Consider the following 25,441-nt stretch of genomic DNA (forward strand, 5'->3'; position numbering starts at 1 on the left):
AGAATTTGGAACAGAAGATTACACAATGTCCCTCTCATCAAACACTACACCTCTCCTAATGATCACCTTGTTTGTCTGAGGATCAAACAGATGATAGGCTTTCGATTCAGAAGAGTATATTATAAAAATTAAGAGATCAACTTGGGGAGTGAGCTTTCTTATCTTATCATCAAGGGTGCACATGTAAGCACAACTCCCAAAGACTCTAAAGTAGAAAACTACAAGCCAAGAGCCAAAGAATGCCTCATACAAAGTCCTTTGAGGAACAGCCGCAGTTAGGCATTGGTGGAGAATGTACACCAAAATGTCAAGAGCCTCAAACCAAAGGCACTCACAAAGCTCTACTATGAAGAGTATAGAGCGTGCCATGTTCATGATGGTCCAGTTTCTACCCTCTACGACTCCTATCTATGAAGGGGAGTTGGTAGATGTAAGCTAGCGTGAATTACCATGCCCCTGTAGAAACTCAAAAAATTCATGGGAGGTGAACTTGCCCCCACTCTCACTCCTCATGCATCCTACACAACAACCAATCTAGTTATACACCAATAGTACCCAAGCAGAAAAATATGTGAAGGCATCTGAGATAGTACACCCGCATGTAACAAGAATGATCATCCACAATTAAAAAGAAATATAATGTGCCATTCAAGGCGGTGATGAACGTCAGCCCACAAAGATCAACATGAATCAATCTACAAGGCATCTTAGCTCTATGTGTAGACTGCTAAGGGAATGGGTTACGATATTGTTTCCCAAGTTGACAAACTTCACAAGCATCCCGTGATAGCTTCAAGCGAGGAAGACCATCAACCATCTATCGACCCAACAACTCCTAAAGAGAGTCGTATCCAAGAAGTCCTAAGTGAGATTGCCAAAGACGCTCATTGCTCATAGGCTCCTGTGTAGCGCTAAATCCTGGAAGCGGTGAAGCTCAAAGCCATTGACTCTTGGCTCAAAAAGAACTGTGTCGTGTGGTACATGCCACTAAACTGTGCCTCACCACAAGCAATCACTAAACCAGTCTAAGAGTCAAGGACCTTGACTATGGTCGCTGTGAAGAAGACTACTCAACCCAATCGGCAAAGCTACTGAATGGATAACAAGTTTACCCCGAGCTGGGAAACATAGTATACATCATCCAACATATATACAAGCTCCCTCGAAGGGACTCCGTCCTCATCGGTCCACAAAGATCAATAGAAACAAGCTCCAAGGGTGTTGAAGACCCACCCTACCTCCCCTACTAGGGATTTTCCAACTAAGGGGTGGGGGTCTGAGTCTTAGCTTTTGGTGTTTTGCCTCTTGCCTTTGATTGACACTCCTTGTCAAAATGGCTAGCCTTCAAACAATGTTGGCAATACCAATTTTTCTTCATTACATTCTGCCACTCCGGTTTTATAGATAACTAGGAGTTTCCTTGGGTCTCACTAGTTTGTTATTGATTTTGATTTTGTAATTGATTTTGATTGGAATTTTGATTTTATTGTCAAAATGCTTAAGCTGTGAATGAGATTCAAGTAATAGACCTTGCATCACCTCAACAATAGTGGAGACATTTCTAGCCTTCCATGAGCAAACAACCTCAAATGGAACAAGTGTTGGATTAGGTTGGGGTTCCATAGGTTCTGAGAGTCAAGGACATGTCTCATCAAGTTTGACCAAGTAGTGAAGTTTGACCCGTTAAAACAAGTCTTATCATTAAAGGCATGTTTCGCTCATGAGGAGGAAGAACCATGAGGTGTCGAATAAGTGAAATAGGAAGGAGGTGGTGGAGGCAGATAAGTAGCAACAAAGGTAGATGGGCAAGCAAAAATAGCCTGATAATGTCCAATAGATGCCGATTAACGCAAAGGTACTAGAACATGATATTTTTGTTCACACCTCTGCTAGGAAGATCTGAAGTCGATGCACATGTACAAGGACAGAATCGTAGAGTCCTAAACAAAAAAGATTGCACTCTAGAGTTAGCTAATGTCAAAAGATTGCTTGGTCCATTGTAGAAGCAATGCAGGAATCTTGGACAGGGGAGTGGGGTAGTAACAAAGTCTCATAAGTCAAAGGTTTCAAGGATACAATACACCTTGCATGACCAAAGAGAGTAGTTCACACCATCAAGTCGATCTTCTTTAGGAAGAGAAGGAAGCATAGACATTTGAACAAAAGGAGCCATCATGGCTATGCAAGGACCTGTAGTATGGGCCCTATGAGAAAGATGTAGAGAAGCGGGGGGGTGTTAAGAAACCACTTCTTCAGTTCACACATTTCATTTAGGGTTTTGCACGAACAGCCCCAGAAAGGGCTGGTGTCCACATTTTGGCCACTTTTTCAGTGGGCGCCCACATAGTGGTATGCCACCCTAGACAATTTATGCCTATAAATAGGCAATCACTTCATTCATTCGCCAATCCTACCACTCTTCAGTCATTCTTCACCCCTCCGTCCATCAAACACCCTTTCCTTCTCTCACTAGCCCCTTCCACTACCCTCACATCCCTTCAAAAGAACATTGCAGTTCATGGTTCACCCTTCCTCTTTTGCTTCAGGCGCCCTACTCTAGCATCAAGCCTTGCATTTGGATCACTGGCGTCAACACCCTTTTCCATTAGGCTCCACCTTCACCTATGTTTTTCAGTGTGAAGATCTCCTCCTTGCCTGGCATCATTATCTCTAGCTTGGTGTCAATATCCTAGCCTCTGGTGACAGTCTCCATCACCGCGTATCAGTGATTTCATTACTGGTCTATCATAGGGACTGTTACGACCTGTGTTTTTGCAGCCTGGCTCCTCCATCACCTGGCGTCACTCACCTATCACAAAAGCTATTGGGACTTGTATTTTTGCAGCCTGGTTTCTCCTCCATCACTTGGTGTCACTCGTCTATCATAGTGGCTGTTGGGACATGTGTTTTTGCATCCCGGCTCATGCTCCATCATCTAGTATCACCATTATCCACCTAGCATCAGCATTTGGGCTGCTCTCCCTGCATTTGACAACTCCGACACTCTGGATTTGCATTTTGCTACCTAAGTCACTCCCCGACATCAAAGGACTATGGTTCGCTTCCTCAACAACTGGTGTTCATCTTCCATATCTTTGACGGCATCAGAGGACTATAGTCCGCTCTCTCAATAGCTGTCTTTCACCTTCCAGTGATTACTTCAATAGCCCACTGCCCAAAGGAGATTGTTTCGCTCCCTTCACTATGCAAATTCCCATAGGTACTACCGCTTGATTTAGACAAGACAGCGCAGTTATCTTTTAAGCTTCGACCCCACTGTTGTGAAAACAAGAGTGGACCGAAGCTCAGCTAAGAGTGTAGACAGTGTGGAGAGTGAAAACACAACACCCAATGCAATAGACTGAAGTGTAAGGTGGAAGTACAAAGTACAACCCTTAAACCTTAGGGTTGTAAGAGGGTGTTCACACCCGAAGTGTGTGAAATACGATAAGTGCCTAAAACTGTGTAACATAGGCACATAAAATAAAGGGAATAAATCTGGGGAAAAAACCTCTCATACGGAGAGTAAAAAGTGCCCCAATGTCCTAGTAGAGATCACCGACACTCCTCTATGAGCGTAGGCGTGAGTAAAACCCAACCAACCCCCCTAGAATGAAGAGTGATCAAAATACAAGGGTCATCCGCCACCAAAGGAGATCAAATTTAAAGCATTGCGAAATGCTTCAAATTTGTCACGAGGAAGAGCTTTGGTGAAGATGTCTGCCACATTACCGGTGGTAGGACAATAGACAAGGCTAATATCTCCAGCATGTAGCCTCTCTTTGACAAAGTGATAATGGATCTCAATGTGTTTCATACGTGCATGAAACACTGGGTTCTGTGCCACTACAATGCCACTTTGACTGTCAATCCCCAAATCTATTGCCCTTCATCAACTGAGCACTGCCTAGTTCCTGCTGCTTGAGCACTGCCTAGTTCCAGCAGCAGCAGCAGGAGCAGCAGGAGTAGTAGTAGTAGTAGTAGTAGTAGTATTGCCCCTCTTGTCTGCACATGTGCCCTGCACCCTATTCTCCATGATACACCTGACGTGTTCAGTGCAGCCCTGGAAGGATGAGCTGCAGCCTGTCTCACAAGCATTCATCTCACCGCTTGTCCCTGATCGTTGACCCATGCATATCCAGGCACACACCCTGATGCAGCATCATGATCATCCTGCCCACATGAGTCTGACCAGCACCACAGCTACTCTGCCATGTCTCGATCATCATTAGCCATCAAATCTTATCAACCCGATAAGCTCAAAATAAAAGTTCAATTAAACTTTAATTATTGAAGTTTTGCTTTGTTCAGGGCTGTTCACATGCATTTGAGGCTTTTCCAATCTGAGCCTGATTTCTGCAAATTTCTCCATTAAAATTTCAGGCTTTTTGCATTGGAACCCTCGAACATCCAATTAAGACCTTTGACAATGTGGTGAAATATAGAAGTTGATTGATAATACTATATATTCATCCAAGATATTGTTTGCAGCATTGAGACTTCTATATTGAATTATGTACACACTCTTCTTTGGCAGTCACATATGGATGTTGATTTGGGCACCGAGTACCATATGTAGTACTGTATATGGCAGTTATCATTTATCATTATAGTTTGCAATATATTGGTAACTGTAGTGGGAAACACATGTATGAACAACTAAATGTGGCCGATGTTGCAATTGTTATTTGGTTTGATGTGCTTCAATTTTGGATGCCTTTTGGTTGCAATTACATGCAACCAAGGACACCTGCAATTTTTCAAGAGGGGAGTTATGTCACCAAGATGTGTTTTGCCAAGATCAAGATTGACGTGATTAACTCCTAGCCCCTTGGGCAAGCAGGGCATTGCACAAGTTGTGCAGGATATGGGCAAGTCCATTAGACACAGAGGATTCAATAGTGAGCACCACAAAAGTAATTACTTATTTAATGTGCAATGGAAATTGCACATTTAAATAACTTGGGGCTTCTTTTACACTAGTGCCAAAAATATGAGGGGCAGTATGGAATAAATTGCCCAAATCCCATGTCTACAAAAAAGCCTCTCCTCTCTTCCTCGTCCTCTCAAAGCTGCCCTCACTAGGCCTCTATATGTGACCCATGCTACAGTCCCCCTAGGTCGCCACCATGGTCTCTGTTGTACTGTAGAATATCATCTTGAGGGCTCTACTCCAAACCTCATGGGCTCTAGGGCAGTCCCATAGGCAATGTCTCTATGTCTCCATTGGCTCGCAGCTCGCCGCATCTTGCGCATGCTACTAGGTCCCTATGTATCCAAGCCACAAGACAATTGCTAGGCTCTACAAGACAAAGGAAGAAAGATACCTTCCTAGGTATGAAGCTATCATGTAGTCTCCTCCAAAAGTCATGTAGAAACTCATATGAGATTCCTTTTTTGTGCCAAAGGGAGGTCATTGCTGGGTGTGCTCTAATCCTACTCATCTGTATTCCCTTACTTGGCCTAGTAGTGTAGCCAAAGAAGGCCACATCATAGGGTCTATCAAGGAATGGATCCCTCCACACCTACTCCTCTAGATCCCACTATAGTCTCTATAGAGGTCTCCTCTCATAACCCCAATATCTCCATCCATCTACCAAAAAAGTGGTTGGATCTGGGTCGATGTGCCACTTCCTCTCGAAGTGAGCCACTACTCTAATCCTCTGTCTATAGTATCCAATGAATGTTGTCTAGTCAAGGTCCTCTCACTGCATGTGGCCATTCCCCTCAACCATAAAGCTACATGTCTCATCTTTGCCAGCTGCCAAGACTGCAAGAAGAATGTCACCTTTAGAGAATAGATCAATCCGAGTTTGAGAGGTGCTTGTATTTGTTTGCCAATCTGGTGGAACTCTCTCCATCATGGCATTCATTATTACTCTAGCTCCCTTGAGGCCCTATTATCTCTGTCCCTTAGTCTCCTATGGTCACTCCTAGGATGCAAACCAATCTCCTACTGATACAACAACTTGTAAAGAGAATCTTCCCCCATGATAATTATGTCCTCTGTCCAAGAGTATGGCCGGGTCTAATTTCAAATAGTGATTGAAGAGAAGAGGCTGCCATCACCACTTGTGATGGGGGGTAGTTCGTGAAGTCCTAGTAATACCAATCTCCATGCTCGGATAATGCCAACCACAAATCTGACCTTAAAGCTTCTCCCTAGTCCCTAATCCTAATCTCCTAAAAAATCCAATGGATGTTGGGCTGTCATGGTCCTCCATGTGCAAGTTTCATAACCTATCACCTCCCTATCAAAAGTTTCTTCTAGGGCTCCTCGCCTGGAAGCAAACCCTTAACAATGAGCTTAGCCATCAAGGCTTTGCTCCAAATGTCTGGGTCTATGATCCCTAGCCCTCCTCCAGATCCAGGTTGTATGATGACATCCCAAGCAACCTTCACCTTGGTTGTGCTCTGGTCTCCTCTAAACCAAAATAAATTATTGATAAGGCACTTCATCTAGCCAATGTATGACCAAGAGAATGCCCAATGGGAGGTGTTGTACCATAGTCACAAGAATGACCTGTTTGGCGACCACTACTATCCCTAATAGTGAGAGTCTCGTTGAGCTCCAATAAAGAAGCTTTTGTCTTATGCTCAAGAGGAGAGGAGCAGGTACTATTTTGAGGTAATATCAATCCCCACATGGCATCCAAGATATATCAATGCAGTCCTACAGGGAACCCATGTGGAATCCTCATGCGATTGCCACTCCAGCTACCTAGTATCGCATACCCAAAATCCATAAGACTTGCACCAATTAAGGTGCCTAGTGCTCTACAAAATATCTCCATGGCCATTACAAAGGCCCTAAAGTTGCTCTCATCCCCATCAAGATAGACTGTTGTATCATCCACATACTCCACATCAAGAAGCTCCTCAAACTCAAGGATAAGTAACTTGATGCCTCTAATATCTGTAGATCTATCTCTCAAAAGGGACCTTATAGCCTCTCCTACAAATAAGAATAAGAAGGGGGCTAGTGGGCAGCCTTGTCTAACTAATCTTTGAATGCTGAATCTGTCTCCTCGTGCCCCACCAGTCATAACCTTGCTATGAGTTGAGGAGTCCAAAGCCGTTGTTCCCTTGACTCATTGCTTTGGAAATCCCATCCTCAGCATCGTGCCCTCTAAGAGCTCCCAGTTGACGTGGTCGTATATATTCCTTCTCAAAGTCAAGAAGGAGCACGATAAGGTCCTAGTTCCTAGATCAAGCCAAAGCTAAGGACTCCCAAAAAGTGAAGATGATATCCAAGATGCCTGTGCTGCTGATCTCAGATTGATCATCTTTCCAAGGATCTAATAGGCAATTCCAAGCAAAGTGATCAGTCTCCACTATGAGATCTCCAATTTACCTCCACTTCCTTATGGGAATGAGATGAATCAATCCCTTGGAAAGTCTCTCTGGCATAACCCCTGATACCATAATCTCCTAGAAAGCTGAGATGAGGCCTGCACTTATAAGATCCCAATAGCTCAAAAGGAAGGACTTATCCAATCCATGGACACTTGCCTGAGGGCAGTGCTAGAACCACATTCTACAATTCCTCTTCTGTAAAATGGGCTATCAAATATCTACTCATCCTGTTTGTAATCACCTTCTACTGCTCTGCCATATTGTCTCTCTATCCCTCTCGTAACCTTGGGGCCTGTGTAGCCACCTGTCTCACCTTCAAAGGGCCCTGTACAATGGATCCATCTACTAAGTCTCTTAACACCCTATCTAGAGTGTTTTGGCCTTGTGCAGCAGAAAAAATCTCTGTTAACTATGCCACCTTCATGTATGCAAGTTTTTAACCTGCAACTTGTTCTTGAACTTGTTCTTTAGAAATCACTCCTGGTTCTGCATGCAAGCGCTTTTTGAGGAAATTAGGCAGAAATTCAGGCGTCCATGGCAGATCTAGTCAATTCTGAAGACTATTAATCCCAATTGGTGTGAACAACATGTGATGCAGTGAGCATGCAAGGCTAGACTGATTTGTAAAGAACAAGTTCAGTTGCAGGTTAGAAACTACTAATGGCTGAAACTTATGGTTTCAGATCAGAATCAGTTACTTTGTACTCAGTATGAACAACTCTAGTAATTGAAACGAAATACAATAAGGAGCACCAACCTTTGGGGCCAATCTACGTCCTTTACCTCTGAGCAAGAGCATTCTTGTTCCCCTTGTGTGAAGTGGTTTATTGCTGAAATTGTGGTCTAATTAAGTGCTTTTGTATGTTAAGTACTAACCTTTGCAAGTTTGAAGGCCAGTCTTAGCAATAGCACACACAAGGCTGTCAAGGGAAATAAGCAAATCAAGAGTGTCATGCAACTAGCTCACAAAGGTTGATGGCAATGTTACCATGTGAAAAGAGGAGTGGAAGAGGATGAACGTGGGTAGAAGGAGAAACCAAAGACAAGTGTGAGATGATGAAAAACTCAGCTGAATGATGAAGAGAAGCTAATACAATACTCAACCCCTACATATGCTATACATATAGTTGCAATGAGGGAGAAGAGAGAAGGCGAGAGACAGAGAAGTCAATGACAAAAGTAATTGTTGAACAATTGACAATTGAGGCCAATAAATAGGAAAGCCTGACCTAAAAACCTATAGGACAATGTTCTAGGTCAAAAACATGAATGAGGCCCAAAAATAGGGGTAGTAGACAAAAGATAAAAAATAAACCAAAATGACTTGAGCTGGACAGAGCTTCTAGTGTTCCTCACTAACTTAGTATAGGGCTCACAACCAACAGATGACCATGACTACTAACAAGTTACTATATTTCATCATCTTCTTGTAAGTTGTAGCATCTCATGTTTGTGTCAAGATGATCATTTTGTGAAAGGACATTTTCGATTCCCTATGCATGTATTGTTAATAAGGTGCTTGGGAGGATTGAAAACCTCGTCACCCAAGTGAAAACCCTTGCATTGTCTTTGTAATTATCTCTCCCTTTTGCTTCTTCAAAGTGGTCGACATGGATCCATATGTGGAATAGTTCACTGTCCGCGACATTTGTAGCATTACCTCAACATCATCCTCATTAGGATCTACATTTTGTTATTGCACAGCTTCATCCAGCCCTAGCGCTTCTATTGATATTAAGCTCTCCCTAGACAAATGCATTTCTACTCCAACGAGCCCAGTCATCCCTAAATTGCTGTGTTTTTATTCCTAGCATTGCCATGGCAGCTAGGCTGCACTTGTTGAGCTAAAACACACTTTACAGCTGATTAGCATTTTTTAACAACCCCAAAACACGCTTAATCAATGAAAAACACAATTTTGGCACGCGGTTCGAGAGAGTTTCAATGGTCTCCTAAAACCCTAATTTTTGGAGCACCCTTCAATATCTATAAATAGATAGGCTACCCACCATTCAACCTCATCTCTTCCATGCAAGTTTCTCACCCTTGTATGCAGATCTCAACCATCAGTCTCCCACCACGTGGTGGTCCAACCTTCGCGACTACTACCATCACCTCATCTGCTCCTCTACTGTGATGTCCTGCTGCCATGTTTTAATGTGGAGTTCTACTGTGGCGTTCTACTACTGCATTTAACGGCCACGTTTTACTATGGCATTCTATTGCAATATTTTGCTACTTCATCCACATCAGTAGATATCATCATCTGCAATCGCCTCAGTCTCCTCACACTCATGATTAGCATTCGGTATTTCTCTCACTTTGTCACTCCGATCGGTAGTTACTTGTTGAGATGGCAAGCTCAACATGTACAGACATTAATGATAGACCGCCTGGCTAGATAGGTCCGCATGTCTACACTTAGCACATCGATAGTCATTATGATCCTCACATGGCCATTGACTTATTACTTATTACATTTAGTTTGGTGCATTTACCTACAACTTGCATAGTTATAGTACCAATCGATTAGTATAGTCACTTATGCACTGTTTGACTTAGCATGCCACTTTCCTTTATGTTATATCTTATCTATACTTTGTGCACATTGTATTGTGTGTGGAAAAAGAAAAAGAAACTAGCAAGAAAACGTTTTGGCCTCCATCTCTCTTCTTATGTTCAAGTGAGCTTCCTCTTATATATATGGTGTGTGTTTGGCGCAACGGCTCAAGCAAATCCCCCCACCACATGATTCTTGACATGGTATCAAAGCAGCGCCACTGAGAGAGGCTAGTTTTGAAGACTGAAGTGAAGAAGAAGAAGCAAGGATTCGGGCAAGCAAGCAACCAATAAGAAGCTCTTCCATTCTTCCACTCTTTCTCTTGGATAGTGCTTGTGGAGGCATTGGAAGCAAGGCAAAGTGAAAATCTCAAATTGTTGTGAAATTTGTGTGTGAGCAGAGCACTGTATATTCTGCAGATGGGTCCTTTAGGGCTTTCCCACTGCTTTTTTGGGCATCTAAGGCCGTTTCAAGCCTTGTTTTAGAGTTGCAAGATTGCGAATAGCAGTTTCAAGGTACATTGTGATTTAGGTTGTATCAACCGAAAGTAAGTGTATAGGTTGCAAATATTAAATCTGTAATTTTTTAGGTGTTTGCCAATAAGCAAACATAAGTTATATTTGCAAACAGGTTGTAGATTACATGTACTATTGAGAAATCGATGGAAAAGGTTGCTTGATATATTGTTGTGTATTTGTTGTGAAAGGTTGCAGAAGACTTATTTGCTATTCTGTATCATTTTTGTAATAATGATAAAAAATAGTTAAAATTCCATCATTGAGAAGCTAGACAATAACAACTATCCTTCATGGAAGTTCTGTATGACGAACTTTCTCATTGGAAAGGGCCTTTATGAGTTTATTTCAGGTGAAGAAAATGAGCCAAAGCTAAGTGTCCCTACGACTATAGGTGAATTAAAGGCATGAAAAGAATGAAATGCAAAAAACAAAATGTGATGTATTGGCTATCTGTAGTCATTGACAAAAATACAAAAGATTCAACTCAAGCAAGATTTAAATACTTTGAAGAAATGAAAAATGTATGTCAATGAGTATGTTTTGAAGGTGAGGAGCACTACATATACTTTAGCAACGATTGATACAATGTCTGATAATAATGATTTGGTTTCATCTACTTTGGGTGGCCCTAACAATAAGAAGGCTTGGAAATCATTTGTCGCTTCTGTATATACACGGAAGCCATTTCCAGATTTTGTTGAGTTGATCTCTTATGATTACTGAAGAGATTAATATACACGATGACTCATCTGAAAGAAATTGTGAACAAATCCAAGCATTTTACTCAAGTTCAAGAAGGGGACATTATCGCGCCACTACGCAGACACAGTGTGAAAAACTCTAAACTGCATCATCATTCGGCTTTCTTATTGATCTAGAGAGTCAATGCCATATTAGTCATTAGTATCAGTGTCCGTAATGTGGATGATTCAAAAATACTAGATTTTTGGATAAGTTTAGCTTTTTTTATATATTTTAGATATTATTTCTTGTAAATATCCAAAAGCTGTAGACAACTTCTAGAATAGAATGACATGTTTTTTTAAAGAAATAAGTGGCTTTCAATCATTTTTGGGGGATTTTATGCAAAAATAGGAATTGACGAAATCACGCAACATGCGATCGCACTTTACAAGCAACAAACAGCACTCCAAACTGGGAGAAGAAAAAGGAGTAATCTAGGAGAATTCTGATCAAGTGTCCCGATATATTATCCCCCTTTCCGAGCCAACAGAAGCATCAAATTGGCAGTCTGAGTAGCAGAGAGGAAGCTATTATTTTATGCACATTTTTGGTCTACAAGAGATTTATCTTCTTAGGGTGCATAAATAAATTGACAAGCTTCATCTCTATGAGTATTCTTCTACATATTCCATTTCCTTAAACCCATTTTCTTCCGTCTACTCCTCCCCCTGAATCTCCCTTCACCCTACTGTCTCTTACCCTCGTGATAGACTTTCAATCCCAAAAGCTCCGACAGTGGTGAACCCGACATGAAAGTCAGTAGCAGGTGTGTAAAGATGGGGGATTCTACATGTTCAAGTAGTGGTGATGCATTACAACAGATGAGTGCTTTGTTGCAGCAACAACAGCAGCAGTTGTTATTACAATAGCAGAGGAAAACTCGGCAAGAAGCAGAAAGAGTTAATTTCTTAGTTGTGAATGCATTGCAGGCATTGGGACAGAAATTGAAGCAGTTTAAGGGTCAAAATGTTTTGGCCTTCATTCGGTTGTATGAAGAAAAGATGTTGTTTCATGGGGTATCGCAATATGTATGGAATCGGTATTTCTCCGGTTTGGCCATACATACATTGTATGATTGGATTAATGAGTTACATAGAAGATATGCTAATTGGGCAGCTTTTAAGAAAGCTTTGAGAGAGGAGTTTTTCTTGGAAGATATAGGATTGGTAACTAAAAATGTATTTACAGATTGGATTGAAAATCCCAATAAAGGGTTGGCTGCTACAGCTTTTCTCTGTGAATTTGAAAGTCGGTATACGTAATTGGATGCCGATGAGTAGCAATCATTGGAGAGTCAAAAAATTGATTTGTTTCTGAAGGCTACAGATCTTGTCTTGCAAGAGAAGCTAATTGATCGTTTAGCAGATGCCTCTTCTGAAACGGGGCTGAAATCAGATTAGGCTAATGTAACTGAGGCAGTGCATATGTTAGTAAAAAGAGAGCAGATAAAATTAAGATGGGATACAAGCACCACACCTGCCAATGCTCAAAAGGGAGCTAATTGCGACCAAGGTGCCTATGGCTATGGCAAAACAACCGGCTATACTTGTTGGTCTAGCTCTTAAAGGTGATGCTATGGATGAATCAATCAAAGGCATGCGTGATTTGAGGCTGAATTTGACAAAATCTATGCAAATGTCAAAAAGTTGGATGTTAAGGTATACAGGAAGGGTCGTGTAACATCCCAAAGACCGTACAAAGAAGGATACAAGAGGAGATACATTTGGTGTGACAATTTACAACATGAAAAGCGAGATTGTATAGCCTACCGTGAAGCGAAAGTGAAAAGGTTAGTCTTTTGGAAAGATGACAAAATACATGCAACAAAAACTGTTCTTTCAATAGAGCCAAATTTTGAAAATGGTGGCATGTAGAAAAGGTTGGAAGAGATGGCAACAAAGACAACGTTTTTTACCATAGATGCAGCCACATATGCGTTGAGAATTAAAAGAACCAAAGAAGCTCGTAAAGGAGGCATGGCTGAAGCAAAATCTCGCGTTTGGATGCAGGCATTAGATTGCATGGAAAAAGGCAAAACATAAAGTCTGAATTGGCTTATGCAAGTCAGAGTATACACGGAATAACAGGATGGAGTGCACCAATGGTTTCATTTTCAGCCTATGCATATTTGACTGAGGTTCATAATCAAGAAGCTCTTGTGGAAGAAAAGAGAAAAAGAGATGAGGACACTGCTGGTCCTTCCTCTTCAGGCCCATCTAAACACATAACACGAAGTAAAATGGAGCAGCAGAAAGATGCTGAAAAAGCCATACTTGAGCATGTTATGAAGGGGATTCATCTCAAGAGAAGAAACAAGAAGGGAAGAAAAGACGCAAGCAGCCCGATTACAAGTTACAATCGGATCTTGAGACTGCCACGAACCTTAAAAAGATCTTGAAAGATCACATACTTGGCAGTAGAGTGGAATTCACACTTGGCGAAGTTCTTGGAATCGTGAAGTATGAATTTCATAATACAATCATTGATATGCTAAAACGAAAAAGACAGTTTGATGGTGAAGTTTTGCAAGTATTGATGCAGGTTGACAAAGACATAGAGAAACAACTTCAAAGGGAATAAGATGATGCATGTAATGCTGATTTGAAGCATGCTGATGTTGAAAATGGGTTAAATGGGAGTGTAGATAGCAAGCTTGTGGCTGAAATTGGTCTTATGGGCAGCAGTAAGCATAGAGAGAAGGCTATGTATAATGGGGATATCCATCAACAAGTATATGAAAAAGACGATGCTCATTTTATTCCAAGCAGTCATTATTCACGAACGCATTGGACTCGTGCTACAGCAGAAACAATTGTTAAAGTGGAAGAAAGAGAGATGCCTTGCATAGCTCTCTTGGATCATGGTTCCAAAATCAATGTTATGGCACGTAGCTTGTATAAGAATGGAGGTTGGCCGATTGATATAGATCTTGAATGGCGCATGCGAGCAACAAACAATTCATCAGGGGATCTTTATACAGCTTGTCCAAATGTACCTGCGACTATTAGAAATGTTAGGGATGAATATCTTTTTTTTTGCAAGATTCATGTAGTTATCCAGTGATTTTAGGGCAGCCCTATATTTCGGAATCAAGGTTGAAAACAAAAGCCTTGGATGATGGATCTTCGTATACTCGAGTTCAGAGTAAAAACAATACAAAGACAGTACAGTTTCTCACTGTTTATGTGAATCATCCCCGCAATCGGGATAGGCTACGAGATGTAGGGTTAGTGGTTGGTTTCTTTGGGGAATATTTAGTAAGGAATATACTATATTTCATGGAACAATTCATTAAAAGAGTGAAGAATATTTGAATGTCTTCTATATATGTATTTCGCATCTTGGGGCCAATCCTCTTTGAGGTGTAGGAGAGCTGTTAGTGGGGCTACGGTGTCGAAGGGGTTTTAGTCGAAAGGTCGTATCCACCAGTGGGGATTAGAGAGAGAAGGAAGTAGAGAATAGAAGATAGAAGTGAAGAAAAAGAATAGACAAGAGGTACACAAGATAAAGACAAACCTCAATGAATCAAAGCATTATGTATTGATAGAACCTGAGAAGATAAACAAAATCCTTGACTAAGACTACATGGAAGCAATCTCCAAGCATTAGATCTCTTGGAGCTCTGTGATGGACCAAAAACGCACACCAAACATTAACTTTTTCTCTGCTACTTATTGAACCACAAATCTGATGGTTCCGTTGGCTCCGAAAGGGGGCCTATGCCACCTAATGCACGAGAGTTTAAGGGTTTTTAGACAGCACTGTTGTAAGTGCAGGCTATGGCAGTGTCTCTAGGAAGAAAATTATGTCTCCAAGAAATTGGAAAACTGTATTTGTGTCTAGATTGCAGGAATGGACAGCATGTAGTCTTAGCAGTTTTGAGAATATTTCAGTCATGTGCAGGGCTGAAAAGAAATAAGTAGGATGGGCTGAAAAAGAGCTGATGAAGACATTGTTTGATGGCTGCAAATGAAGGTATTTCTGGGCTGTTTTCAAGGCTGGTTGATGTTGATACAGTGGCTGAAATTTCTGCAGAAATTAATGCTGAAAACAGGGTAGAAAAAGAGATTATTTATGTTAATACTTTAGAGATGTATGAAGTCATTCAGGAGTTTGCTGAGCATGAATGTTATCGGCTGCAAAACAGGGCTGAAGCAAGGGTAAAGCAAGGGTGGATACAAAGTATAAAATAATTGCAAAGAAGGTTAAGCCTATGGCTTTGCCTTTACCACTTGAAAGTGATGGGTTGGCTGAAAAAGTGTCAACAGCCTAGTTTGCAGGATCCACATGGAGTAGGACATAAATTTACAGCTAAAACTTTACAAAATCTTAAAATTGGTAATACAAGCTTTCTTTTGCCTGCAAAAAAAACTTGTTTCTTGCAGATGTTGGTAAGGTATGGGAAAGCCTTTGCGTTTAAACCAGATGAAATTGGATGTGTTGATCAGTGCACCTATGGTGATCTTTACAGTATCTCATATGCTATGGAATTTAAAGCCTATTCCAATACCTCGGGCATATTTGCCTAAGCTGTTGAAGCTTTTGAACAAGAAGATCAGGATGAGGATTTTGGAGTCCTCTTCAGCTCCATATTCGAATCGGTGGTTTACTGTTCCAAAGAAGAATAGTTCTTTGAGGTTTATACAAGATTTACAACCAGTTAATAAGGTCACCATAAGGAATGTTGAATCAGGCCCAATAGTGAATGAATTTGCAGAAGCATTTGCATGCAAGGCCATTTGCTCTATGGGAGATTTATATTCAGGATATGATCAGTTCCACCTTGCATTAGAAAGCCGGGATATCACTATCATGAAGACATTGCTTAGATTGGTTAGGATGTGTATGCTTCCACAAGGAGCAACCAATTCAGTGGCGCATATGATGAATGCTATGCATAAAGTTTTGAGGGAGTATATCCTCAGTTGACCTTACCCTTTCTTGATGATGTGCTGATAAAAGGGTGTGATATCCATGAGAAGAATGAAGAGCTGAGTGAGCAGGGATGTAGAAGATTTGTAGCTGATCATATTATTGATTGTGATAGGATTTTGAGCCATCTTGAATAAGTGCATTTGACTCTGTCAGGAGAAAAGTCGGTTTTTGGAGTGGAGAAAGTATTAGTTGTTGCACACGTGTGGACTATATGGAAGAAAGCCCTCACCAGTAAAAATTGATGCCGTAAGCAGAATACGGGAGACATGTTCAAATATATCCAAGCATATTGTAGGTAGAGAGAACCCCGTGGTTGACATGCTTTCACGAGCAATGTTTGAAGATGAAGAGAAGTTGATGGAAAATGAAGAGAATGATGCGATAGGTGCTGAAAACGACTTTATCACAACAGGGAATGAGTATGCAGCTGATGTTACTACAGGTACAGACCTGAAAAGAGCTTCAGCTATCACTAATGCAAGTACATCTATCATAACAGCAAATACAGCAAGTATAACTGTTGTAACAAGAATTTCAGCAATAAGGAGAGCTTACAGCCATGGAAAAGAGATGGGTAGGAGAGAAAAAGCATCATCAATGTTATGCTTCAGTGAGAATACAATTTTTGGAAGAGTTGTATGAGAATGATTGGCTGAAAATAAGCCAATATCTCAACCTCGTGACAAAAAAGGCTGAGTGGTCTGACGCTAAATTCAAAAGGATTAAAAGAAAAGCTTATGGGTTTTTCTTGAAAGACGAATATTTATGGAAGCATGCAAAGAAAAAGAAAGGAGCTCCAATACCTGTATTGGGAGATAGGGCTTCTCAACAACAGGTGATGCAAGAGTTTTATGAGAGTTTATGAGCTGGACATAGAGTGTACATTAACATGACCAATGCGTTTATGCCAGATATCAATATCTGCAACTACACCGGTCCCATGTGCAAACATTGCTGCACTCAATTCAGGCATGTCTGCATCCAACGTAAACATTCTGCCCTTCTTCTTTCCTTTTGCTATCAAGCGACCTTTATTTTTCATATCCTCAACAAAGCATCCATGAGGATTAAATCTGACCTGCAAGCCCTGCTCAATCATTTGACCAACAGAAACCAGATTCTTGGTGATATTCGGGACATGAAATACATCTGACAGGTATTTCTTTTTACCATCCTGCATAGACAAAGGAATTTTTCCAATCTGCACAATAGGATGTGCAGTATCATCACCAGTCTCCACAAATCCTGGTTTTTCCATTTTCCTTGCATCCTCCATCCATTCTGCATGACCTGTCATGTGGTTTGACGCACCTGAGTCAACATACTATACATCGTTGCTTTCTTCTGCACTTGTCACAGAATTATTCATGTGCTGCACCATAAACAAATGTTCATTTCTGTCATCACCCTGTCTACTAGAAGATGCATAATTTCCTTGTTGCAGTTTTCCATTCATGATGTCATTCTGCTTTTTATAGCAGTCTTTAGCCATATGACCCATTTTACCACAGTAGTAGCATTCAACATTACTGTTTGCATTTTGGCCTCTTTGTCATCCACCACGACCTCTTTGGCTCCCCCTGCCTCTAGAGTTACCACGTCCTCCTCCATAGGACTGGTTTTCTTGAGTTTGCTTCATATTCTAATTTCTACCACGGCCTCCATATCGGCCTCCTCTACCTCTGCCTCTACCTCTTCCAGCATTTGAGTAAAAGACAGCTTCTTTTGAAGTTCCTCCTGAAGAAGATGCACCACCATTTCTCTGCTCCTCAGAAATTAGAAGAGCAATCAACTCCTCGAAATCAGGAAATCTTTCACGGACGGAAATGGATGTTCGGAACTGTGCATAATCCTTTCCTAGACCATTCAAGGTCACTGAGACTAAATCATCATCTTCCACTGGCGACCCAATGAAAGCAAATGCATCTGCAATCTTCTTCACCTTCATGTGGTAGTCATTAATGCTCATACTTTCTCTTTGCACATTGTGCAACTCTTGCTTGAGCTGCATTTTCCTGGCTTGCGTATTTGTGCTATACATTTTTGACAAAGTATCCCATGCCTCCTTTGGCGTACTTGCATCCTGAATATGCACAATCATAGAGTCTGAAATACTGATAGACAGTCAGTACATAACTTTCCTGGCTCTCTCATACCATGCTTTGAATGCTTGCATTTGCTGTTGATTGGGAACATCAGGAAGAACTGGTTCTTTTTCATTTCTTGCAACAAATTCCCAATATTCTTTTCCCATAAGAAAATTCATCATTCTAAACTTCCATGCTTGGAAGTTGTTCTTGTCAAGCTTTTCAGTTAGAATCTGTGAAAGAGAATCAGATGCCATTACAGAACACTGCAAAAGTTCTGTCACTGCAAAAAACACAGCTTCACCCTCGCAAGGGCAAATCTGCAAAACTAGCAAAAGTGGTATTTGACCACACAGTCACTTCCTAGTGACGATTTTGCATAAACAGGAACCAAGGATGATTCTGTAACTCCCAATGTCTGCACACAAGCATACGATGCAATTTCTATGGTAACTTTTCACCGACCTGTAAAACAGTGGTCGCACAGCATGAAACTGGGCCTTTTCCTGAGTGCGTGCAGAAAACTTCCGCCTCCAAAACAGGTCCCGAAATGGCCTCAAATCAAAAAAACAGGGTCAACCCTCTTGCTTCACCGCGAAGGGCGTCTCAACCTGAGACAATGCACTCCTGCACTTTCCGGCTGTGCTACCTGCAGAGATCTGCTCCCAAAACAGAAAATGAAAGCAACACTGCTTCTCTTACCAGAACACCGCGAGCTTGGCTTGCTTTCTTGAGCTCTTTACCACGAACAAGGCTCTAATACCATGTCAAGATAGTGGGAGAAAAGGAAGGAGTCTCACTTGAAGCTTTCTTGCTTGCACAATGGGGGAATACACATAGAGATGGAGACTAAAAATAGTTTTCCTCTTCTTAGTTGTGTAAGCCAAAAGAACTCTAGTATAAAGAAATAGAAGAACCCTATATATGGGTCTCAAACCAAACTCAACTAACTAAGGTGGCATACTAACTGAGCCACGAACTAGAGTAGATAAGGATAGCTATCATGTAGCTATTATTCATGGGCGGTGTACCAACTGCATCTGCAACTGACACGTCGGTGACATAAATGTACAATGGTCACCCTGGCATATCACGAGTGAAGCTCGATATCTCAACACTTTTCACGATTGGATATCAAGCTGGCTTTAACTTTAGCCTACAATCCTGAAGCAAATGGCAGAAGTGAAAGAGGTCATCAGCCTATCATAAAGGCATTAGCAATGTCATACAAGGATAGAATGAAAGAGTGGCCAAGAATATCACCCTTTGCTTTATGGGCTGATAAGACCACTCATAGTACAGTTACAAGTTATATGCCTACTGAATTAATGTATGGACAAAATCCAATCATGCATATTGAGAAGACTACTGCTACTTGGAGTGTTCTACCATGGGAAGAGGGTTTAAATAGAGAAGAGTTACTAGTACTACGCATTAGACACTTAGAAAGAAGACTTAAAGACATTGAGACAGCCATGAAAAAGCTGAAGATTACAAGGATCACGAACAAGAAGAGGTTTGACAAGCGACACAGACTTCGACCACGAGCTATACAAAAAGGGGACTGGGTACTGGTTTATAACAGCAGCTTGAAAAATCAACAAAGTGCCAGTTGGAAGATGTTAAAGCGGTGGTTTGGTCCATATGTGGTAAGGTTTGTTTTTTACAGTGCTACCTATGCATTAAATGAGATGGATGGGACAACTCTAAGGATTCCAGTGTCTGAAAAATATATCAAGCTCTTTAAATATAAGGAGTCTTCAGCATATGAATTGAAGGAGTTGGATACTGAGCATGAACATGAGATTATGGAAGAAAAAGAGATAGAAGATGTAGACATTGACATGGCAAATGATACTTCTTTTAACACTGCAGATCCATAAGACTTTGGCACATGCTGGAGAATATGTAGGTTAAGAGTGAGTGGATGTCGTACCGCTACGCAGACACAATGTGAAAAACTCTAGAGTGCATCATCATTCAGCTTTCTTATTGATCTAGAGATTCAATGCCATATTAGTCATTAGTGTCAGTGTCCGTAGTGTGAATGGTTCAAAACTACTAGATTTTTGAAAAAGTTTAGCTTTTTTTTAATATTTTAGATATTATTTCTTGTAAATATCCAAAAGCTGTAGAAAACTTCTAAAATAGAATGACATGTTTTTAAAAAAAAGTGGCTTTCAACCATTTTTTGGGGATTTTATGCAAAAAGAAAGATTGACGAAATCGCACAACGCGCGATGCAGTTTACAAGCAGCAAATAGTGCTCCAAACTGGAAGAAAAAGGAGTGATCTGGGAGAATTCTGACCAAGTGTCCTAGTATTTTACCCCCCTTTTGGAGCCAACGGAAGCATCAGATTGGCGGTCTGAGTAGCAAGAGAAAGCTATTGTTTTATGCACATTTTTTGTCTACAAGAGATTTATCTTCTTAAGATGCAGAAATAAATTGACAGGCTTCATCTCTATGTTTCTCTACATCCTCTTTGAGAGATCGTAGTATGGGACATACCAACAAAACAAGTTAAATTATCAATTTAGTGAAATACAGGTTTCAAGAGGCTATGGAAACTTTAGAGATAGGGGGAGCTCTAGAGAAAAAGGTGGGTGGCAGAATAGAGATTCTAAAAATTCTGATATTGTTTGTCATTACTGCAGTAAAACAAGTCATATTGCAGTTCATTGTTATACTAAGAGGGATGATATTCATAGTGATAAATTACAGCAAGAAAATTATACATCATCTTCATGACAAATGAAAATAAAAATGAGCATCTATTTGTTATACAGCATATAATGAATGTTGTTACAAGAAAGGGGATATATAATGATGTATAGTATGTAGATTCAGGTGCATCTAATCATATGACCAGTCATGTTGAATAGTTTGAAGAAATGCAAGACTTACAAAATCTGGGTTATGTATAGATGGGGAATGATTCATGCTACCCAATTTCACATATTAAAAAGGTTTCCTTGTCCTTGCATAATGGCCAGACAAAGATTCTAACAGATGTATTACATATGCCATCAAAGCAAGGGTTACTGGTTCGATGTAATGCCAAAGATTGTTTCGTAGAAGACTTTAATGATAAGTGCAGATTGGTCACAAAAGGAAGTAGAGTAAGCCACATATTCACTTTAGATGTTGGAATTCCTACAATGAATGTTGCTATGTATATCAAAGGAAAAGGAGTGGTTGCAGACATTAAATATGACATAAACGTATTGGACATGCAAATGTACAAAGGTTGAAATTAATGCAATCCAAAGGATTGGTTACAAGGTTGCCTGCTGTAGAATTTCATAAAGTATGTAAAGCATGCCAATTCGGTAAGTAGGCAAGACAACCCTTTTCGCATAACAAAGATGTAAGCAAAAATATACTTAATATTGTGCATACAGATGTTTGGGAGCCTACACAAAATATATATCTTGACGAAAACAAATACTTTGTCACGTTTATTGATGATTGTTCAAAGAAGCTATCGGTATATTTTATGAAAAAAAAGAGTAACGTATTTGAGCACTTTAAATCTTTCAAGGCGGATGTTGAAACAAAAACACGCTTGAAAGTTAAGTGCTTGAGATCACATAGAGAGGGAGAGTATCTCTCTAACGAGTTTAGTAGCTTCTTAAGGTCTCATGGGATAAAGAGACAATTTAGTTTTGCAAATATATCCCACAGCAAAATGGGTTTGTAAAAAAAAAAAATAGGCATATTACAAAAGTTACACAGATTCTGTACACTCTTACATTCATTTATAACATTCATTCACTTCAGGGTTTCTTCTCTCTATATTTGAGTTTTGAGTTTTTGCATTTGCATTTTGCATTTAGAATTTGAGTTTTGCTTGTCTCCATCTGAGTCTTTGTGTTTCAGTCTTAGTCGTACATGCCGTATTTCCTCAATACAAACCCTAGCATATTTTTACAACGCTCTGTGGATTGCCTTGGAACCCAAACCACTGCTGCATTTAACTCTTCATTGAGAATCCTCCACTTTAGCAGTGCCAATACTATTGCATTTTGTAGCTTTTACTCGCTCAGTTATCAATATTCACCTCCTCCCTCTAGCGTCAAGAATGGATCATTTGTTGCATTTGGGATCTGTATAGGGCAAAACACACTCTCAAAGTTGCTCTGACTCCATCGGCTCATCTACGTCTCCAATCCTCTAAGTGCCTTTTGTTTACAATAGCAATTCCTTAGACCCTTCGCTAGATCATGGACTTCCCCAATCAAAGATGCCTCGGGCCTCATCTTCAATAGCTCCATAGACACCAAGATTCACTAACCCAACCTTGGAGTCGATAGGACAGCACACAACTCTCACAAATAGAGGACCACCCAGGTAATCATGGACAAAACCACAAGGAGGCCCCACCCCCTTGTTGATAGGTGTTGCCTACAAGATTATGTAAGGTTCCGAGCATAGCATCATCTCAAGAGATGCCATTATAGATGTATTAAGATCTACTCTCTTGTTTTATTAATTTCTCATATGACAAGACATACCATATATTAATTGTAATTAGCATTTTGGTCTCACAAGTCATTTTGGCCTTCATTAGACATGTGTCTTTGTGTGTGTGTACAAGGACAAAAGATACTTGTGACTCCTTTTACTAAAGCTTCAAAGGCATAGTGAGAAACTTTTGAGGGGCAAGACAAAGACAAAGGCAGAGCTAGTGTTACAAATTTCTAGAGCTTGTTTGCAAGACCCTACCACTACAACGGCATTGACACACCATCCATGAGTCAAAGGGTCACAACAGATCAGGTAGTCACACTTGCACCACACCCATCATCCCAATGCCATGCTCAGCATCCTTATTTTCAGCGGATCCAAGCCATCATCACTCACCAATGGAGATGAGTACCTCCTCTCAGTGGACTCACTGTCTTGGATCACTCCATGACAAATATCCTCACCCTAAGGAGAGTACAGCAGCCGATTGATCATTTTTTGGTACATGATAGTAACCTATGCTTGCAGCTGGACTGTGGACATTAGTTGTTGTCACTTCATTTTCATTTTCCATGTCATTGTTATTCTCGAGTCCAGACAACATGGTCAGATGTACTCACTTCTTTGTCTCATAAGCCATCTTGGCTTTTTAGAGACCTAAACACGTGGTTCTTTTTTGTGAAGAAGCTTAAATTAAATAAAAGCATTCACATCAGGCCTTCTGGCCAGTCATAAAAATCCTAAACACCTGTGTGTGTGTGTGTGTGTGTGTGGATTGTACATTATTAGTTTAGGGTAGCAATAGCAGGAAGCTTACAGTTGGAGTCGTGCTCTGCGCTCTCGTTCCAAAGCCTTTATTTTCTCTTTTCTACTAATGGCTGCGGCATGGGCTTGGCTGGCACGCTGCTTCTGATCTTGGCTCCACAGTCTGTGTTTCGTTCTCAAGTACCTCTAGGGGTGACAGTAATGCGAGTGAGATACAAATATTTGGATTGTAAGCAGCATAATCAATGCATAGTGCGGCAGCTAGTCAGCACCATTAACGAGATACAATCTGGTGTCTTAATCAGTCTGAATGCTATGTACGATTGTGCTGATTACTTTTATGGCTAGCAAGTAATCTGTCTGAGTGCTGCTGGTACCTTCCATTGCATGGGCGTCGTTTTCGATGGATCAGCAAATGAAGGTGACGATGAGGGCGTCATTGGGAGCTACTCGTATCGTACAGGATGGCGCCGACCAATAACACCAAGAAATTACAAAAACCAAGAATGATACGGCTACGTGTTACTATGTACCATTTAAAGCTTTGGCTGGGTACCCCCCCGAACCAAGGAGAAAAGCCCCAAGCCTATGTGGCACAAAATGAAAGGTTTGGAATGCAAAGGTGAGTAGACAGACACCACGCGCACATACACACACTCTCTCTAGACTCTTCCCCTTTCTCTAGAGCAACACCAAGAGTTATATTTTTAAAGCGTTGCTACAACACGCACATTATATCTTTTTTTGGGTAATGAGTAATTATATTATATCAAATGACTAAAAGAGTACAAAACTCAGAAGACTAAAAGATTACTCTAGGTCATACCTCTCTCTCTCTCTCTCTCACATATACCTGGGGTGTGTTTATCATCCACCAAAGCTAGGGTAAAGGGGTCAATTGTAGAACATATGCCAATAATGGAACATATTTGCTAGCAAGGATGAGTTATAGAACGTTTTGCACTTACTCATAACACAAACATGTGTGAGCGATGGTTGGCTTATTGCAACGTGGACACTCCCTTTGAGCAAGAATGAGGGTTCAAACCCTTATTTCGTCACACTAAACCCGTGGAGTAACATATTTTGCCATAGTATGTTCTATATTGAAAGCCTCATTTTGTTTGACGTGATTTCATGTTTGACCTTCAGTGCAACGTCACGGTTCATCGCAAGAGCAGACAACTATTTTGTTGCGTCACCTTCATATTGTGAACATATTTGAAGTAAGAGGACTACAAAAATTTCATGAGAGAGAAAGAGAAAGCATCATGCATTAAGTTAAGAGTTCTATGACTGGCCCCTCTACCCTATGCCAAGAGATGAATAAAGAGGTGCAACAGAGGGTGAGATAGCTATGTACTTCAATGACCCTGTCCTTGCCATTGCCTTATATGATAATAAGAAAGATCACTCCCATATGGTGGTATTCATAGTCATGGCTCTCTTAACGAGATGTCCTTGGATTTGATGGTGGTATTTACTGTCATGGCTTTCTTGACAAGAGCATGCGGAGCTATGTCCCTAGATTTGATGGTTGTGTTGACTTTCACTACAAGAATAGTGCAATGAAAATGTATCAAAGGCCTTGTCCTTGCCAACATCTCCCCTTATCTCTAGCTTCCATAGGCCTACACCATTGTTCCACATGTCTATAGCCTGACGCCATCACCTATGTTGCTCGGGCTTCCTTCTCCTAGGAACTTGTCTTGGCATTGGCACCTTACTTAAGAGAAGGTATGCTCTCTCTCTCTCTCTCTCTCTCTCTCTCTCTCTCTCTCTCTCTCTCTCTCTCTCTCTCTCTCTCTCTCTCTCTCTCTCTCTAGATCATACCTTCTCTCTCTCTCTCTCTCTCTCTCTCTCTCTCTCTCTCTCTCTCTCTCTCTCTCTCTCTATCTATATATATATATATATATATATATATATATATATATATATATATATATATATGGTAGCATTAGCAAGACTTAGCAAATGTGGAATGCTCCTTCCTAAACTCAGACACTC

General features: G+C 40.7%; 1 protein-coding gene across 1 annotated transcript in view; it reads right to left on the minus strand.

Annotated features, from left to right (window-relative positions):
* LOC148041341 (uncharacterized) overlaps window positions 1-23,929 on the minus strand; it is a 73,762-nt gene extending 49,833 nt beyond the window's left edge. Inside the window, exons 1-2 of the mRNA XM_087678993.1 lie at window positions 23,812-23,929; window positions 23,487-23,620 (exon numbers count right to left, since the gene is read on the minus strand). Coding sequence (XP_087535119.1) covers window positions 23,487-23,620; window positions 23,812-23,874 — 197 coding nt within the window. The 5' untranslated portion in view covers window positions 23,875-23,929. The remainder of the gene's footprint in view (window positions 1-23,486; window positions 23,621-23,811) is intronic.
* Between the last annotated feature and the right edge of the window lie 1,512 nt (window positions 23,930-25,441).

The sequence above is a fragment of the Lygodium microphyllum genome, chromosome 1, assembly GCF_053477565.2.
Source record: "Lygodium microphyllum isolate KBCC chromosome 1, Lygodium_microphyllum_v1.1.10, whole genome shotgun sequence".
NCBI lineage: Eukaryota > Viridiplantae > Streptophyta > Polypodiopsida > Schizaeales > Lygodiaceae > Lygodium > Lygodium microphyllum.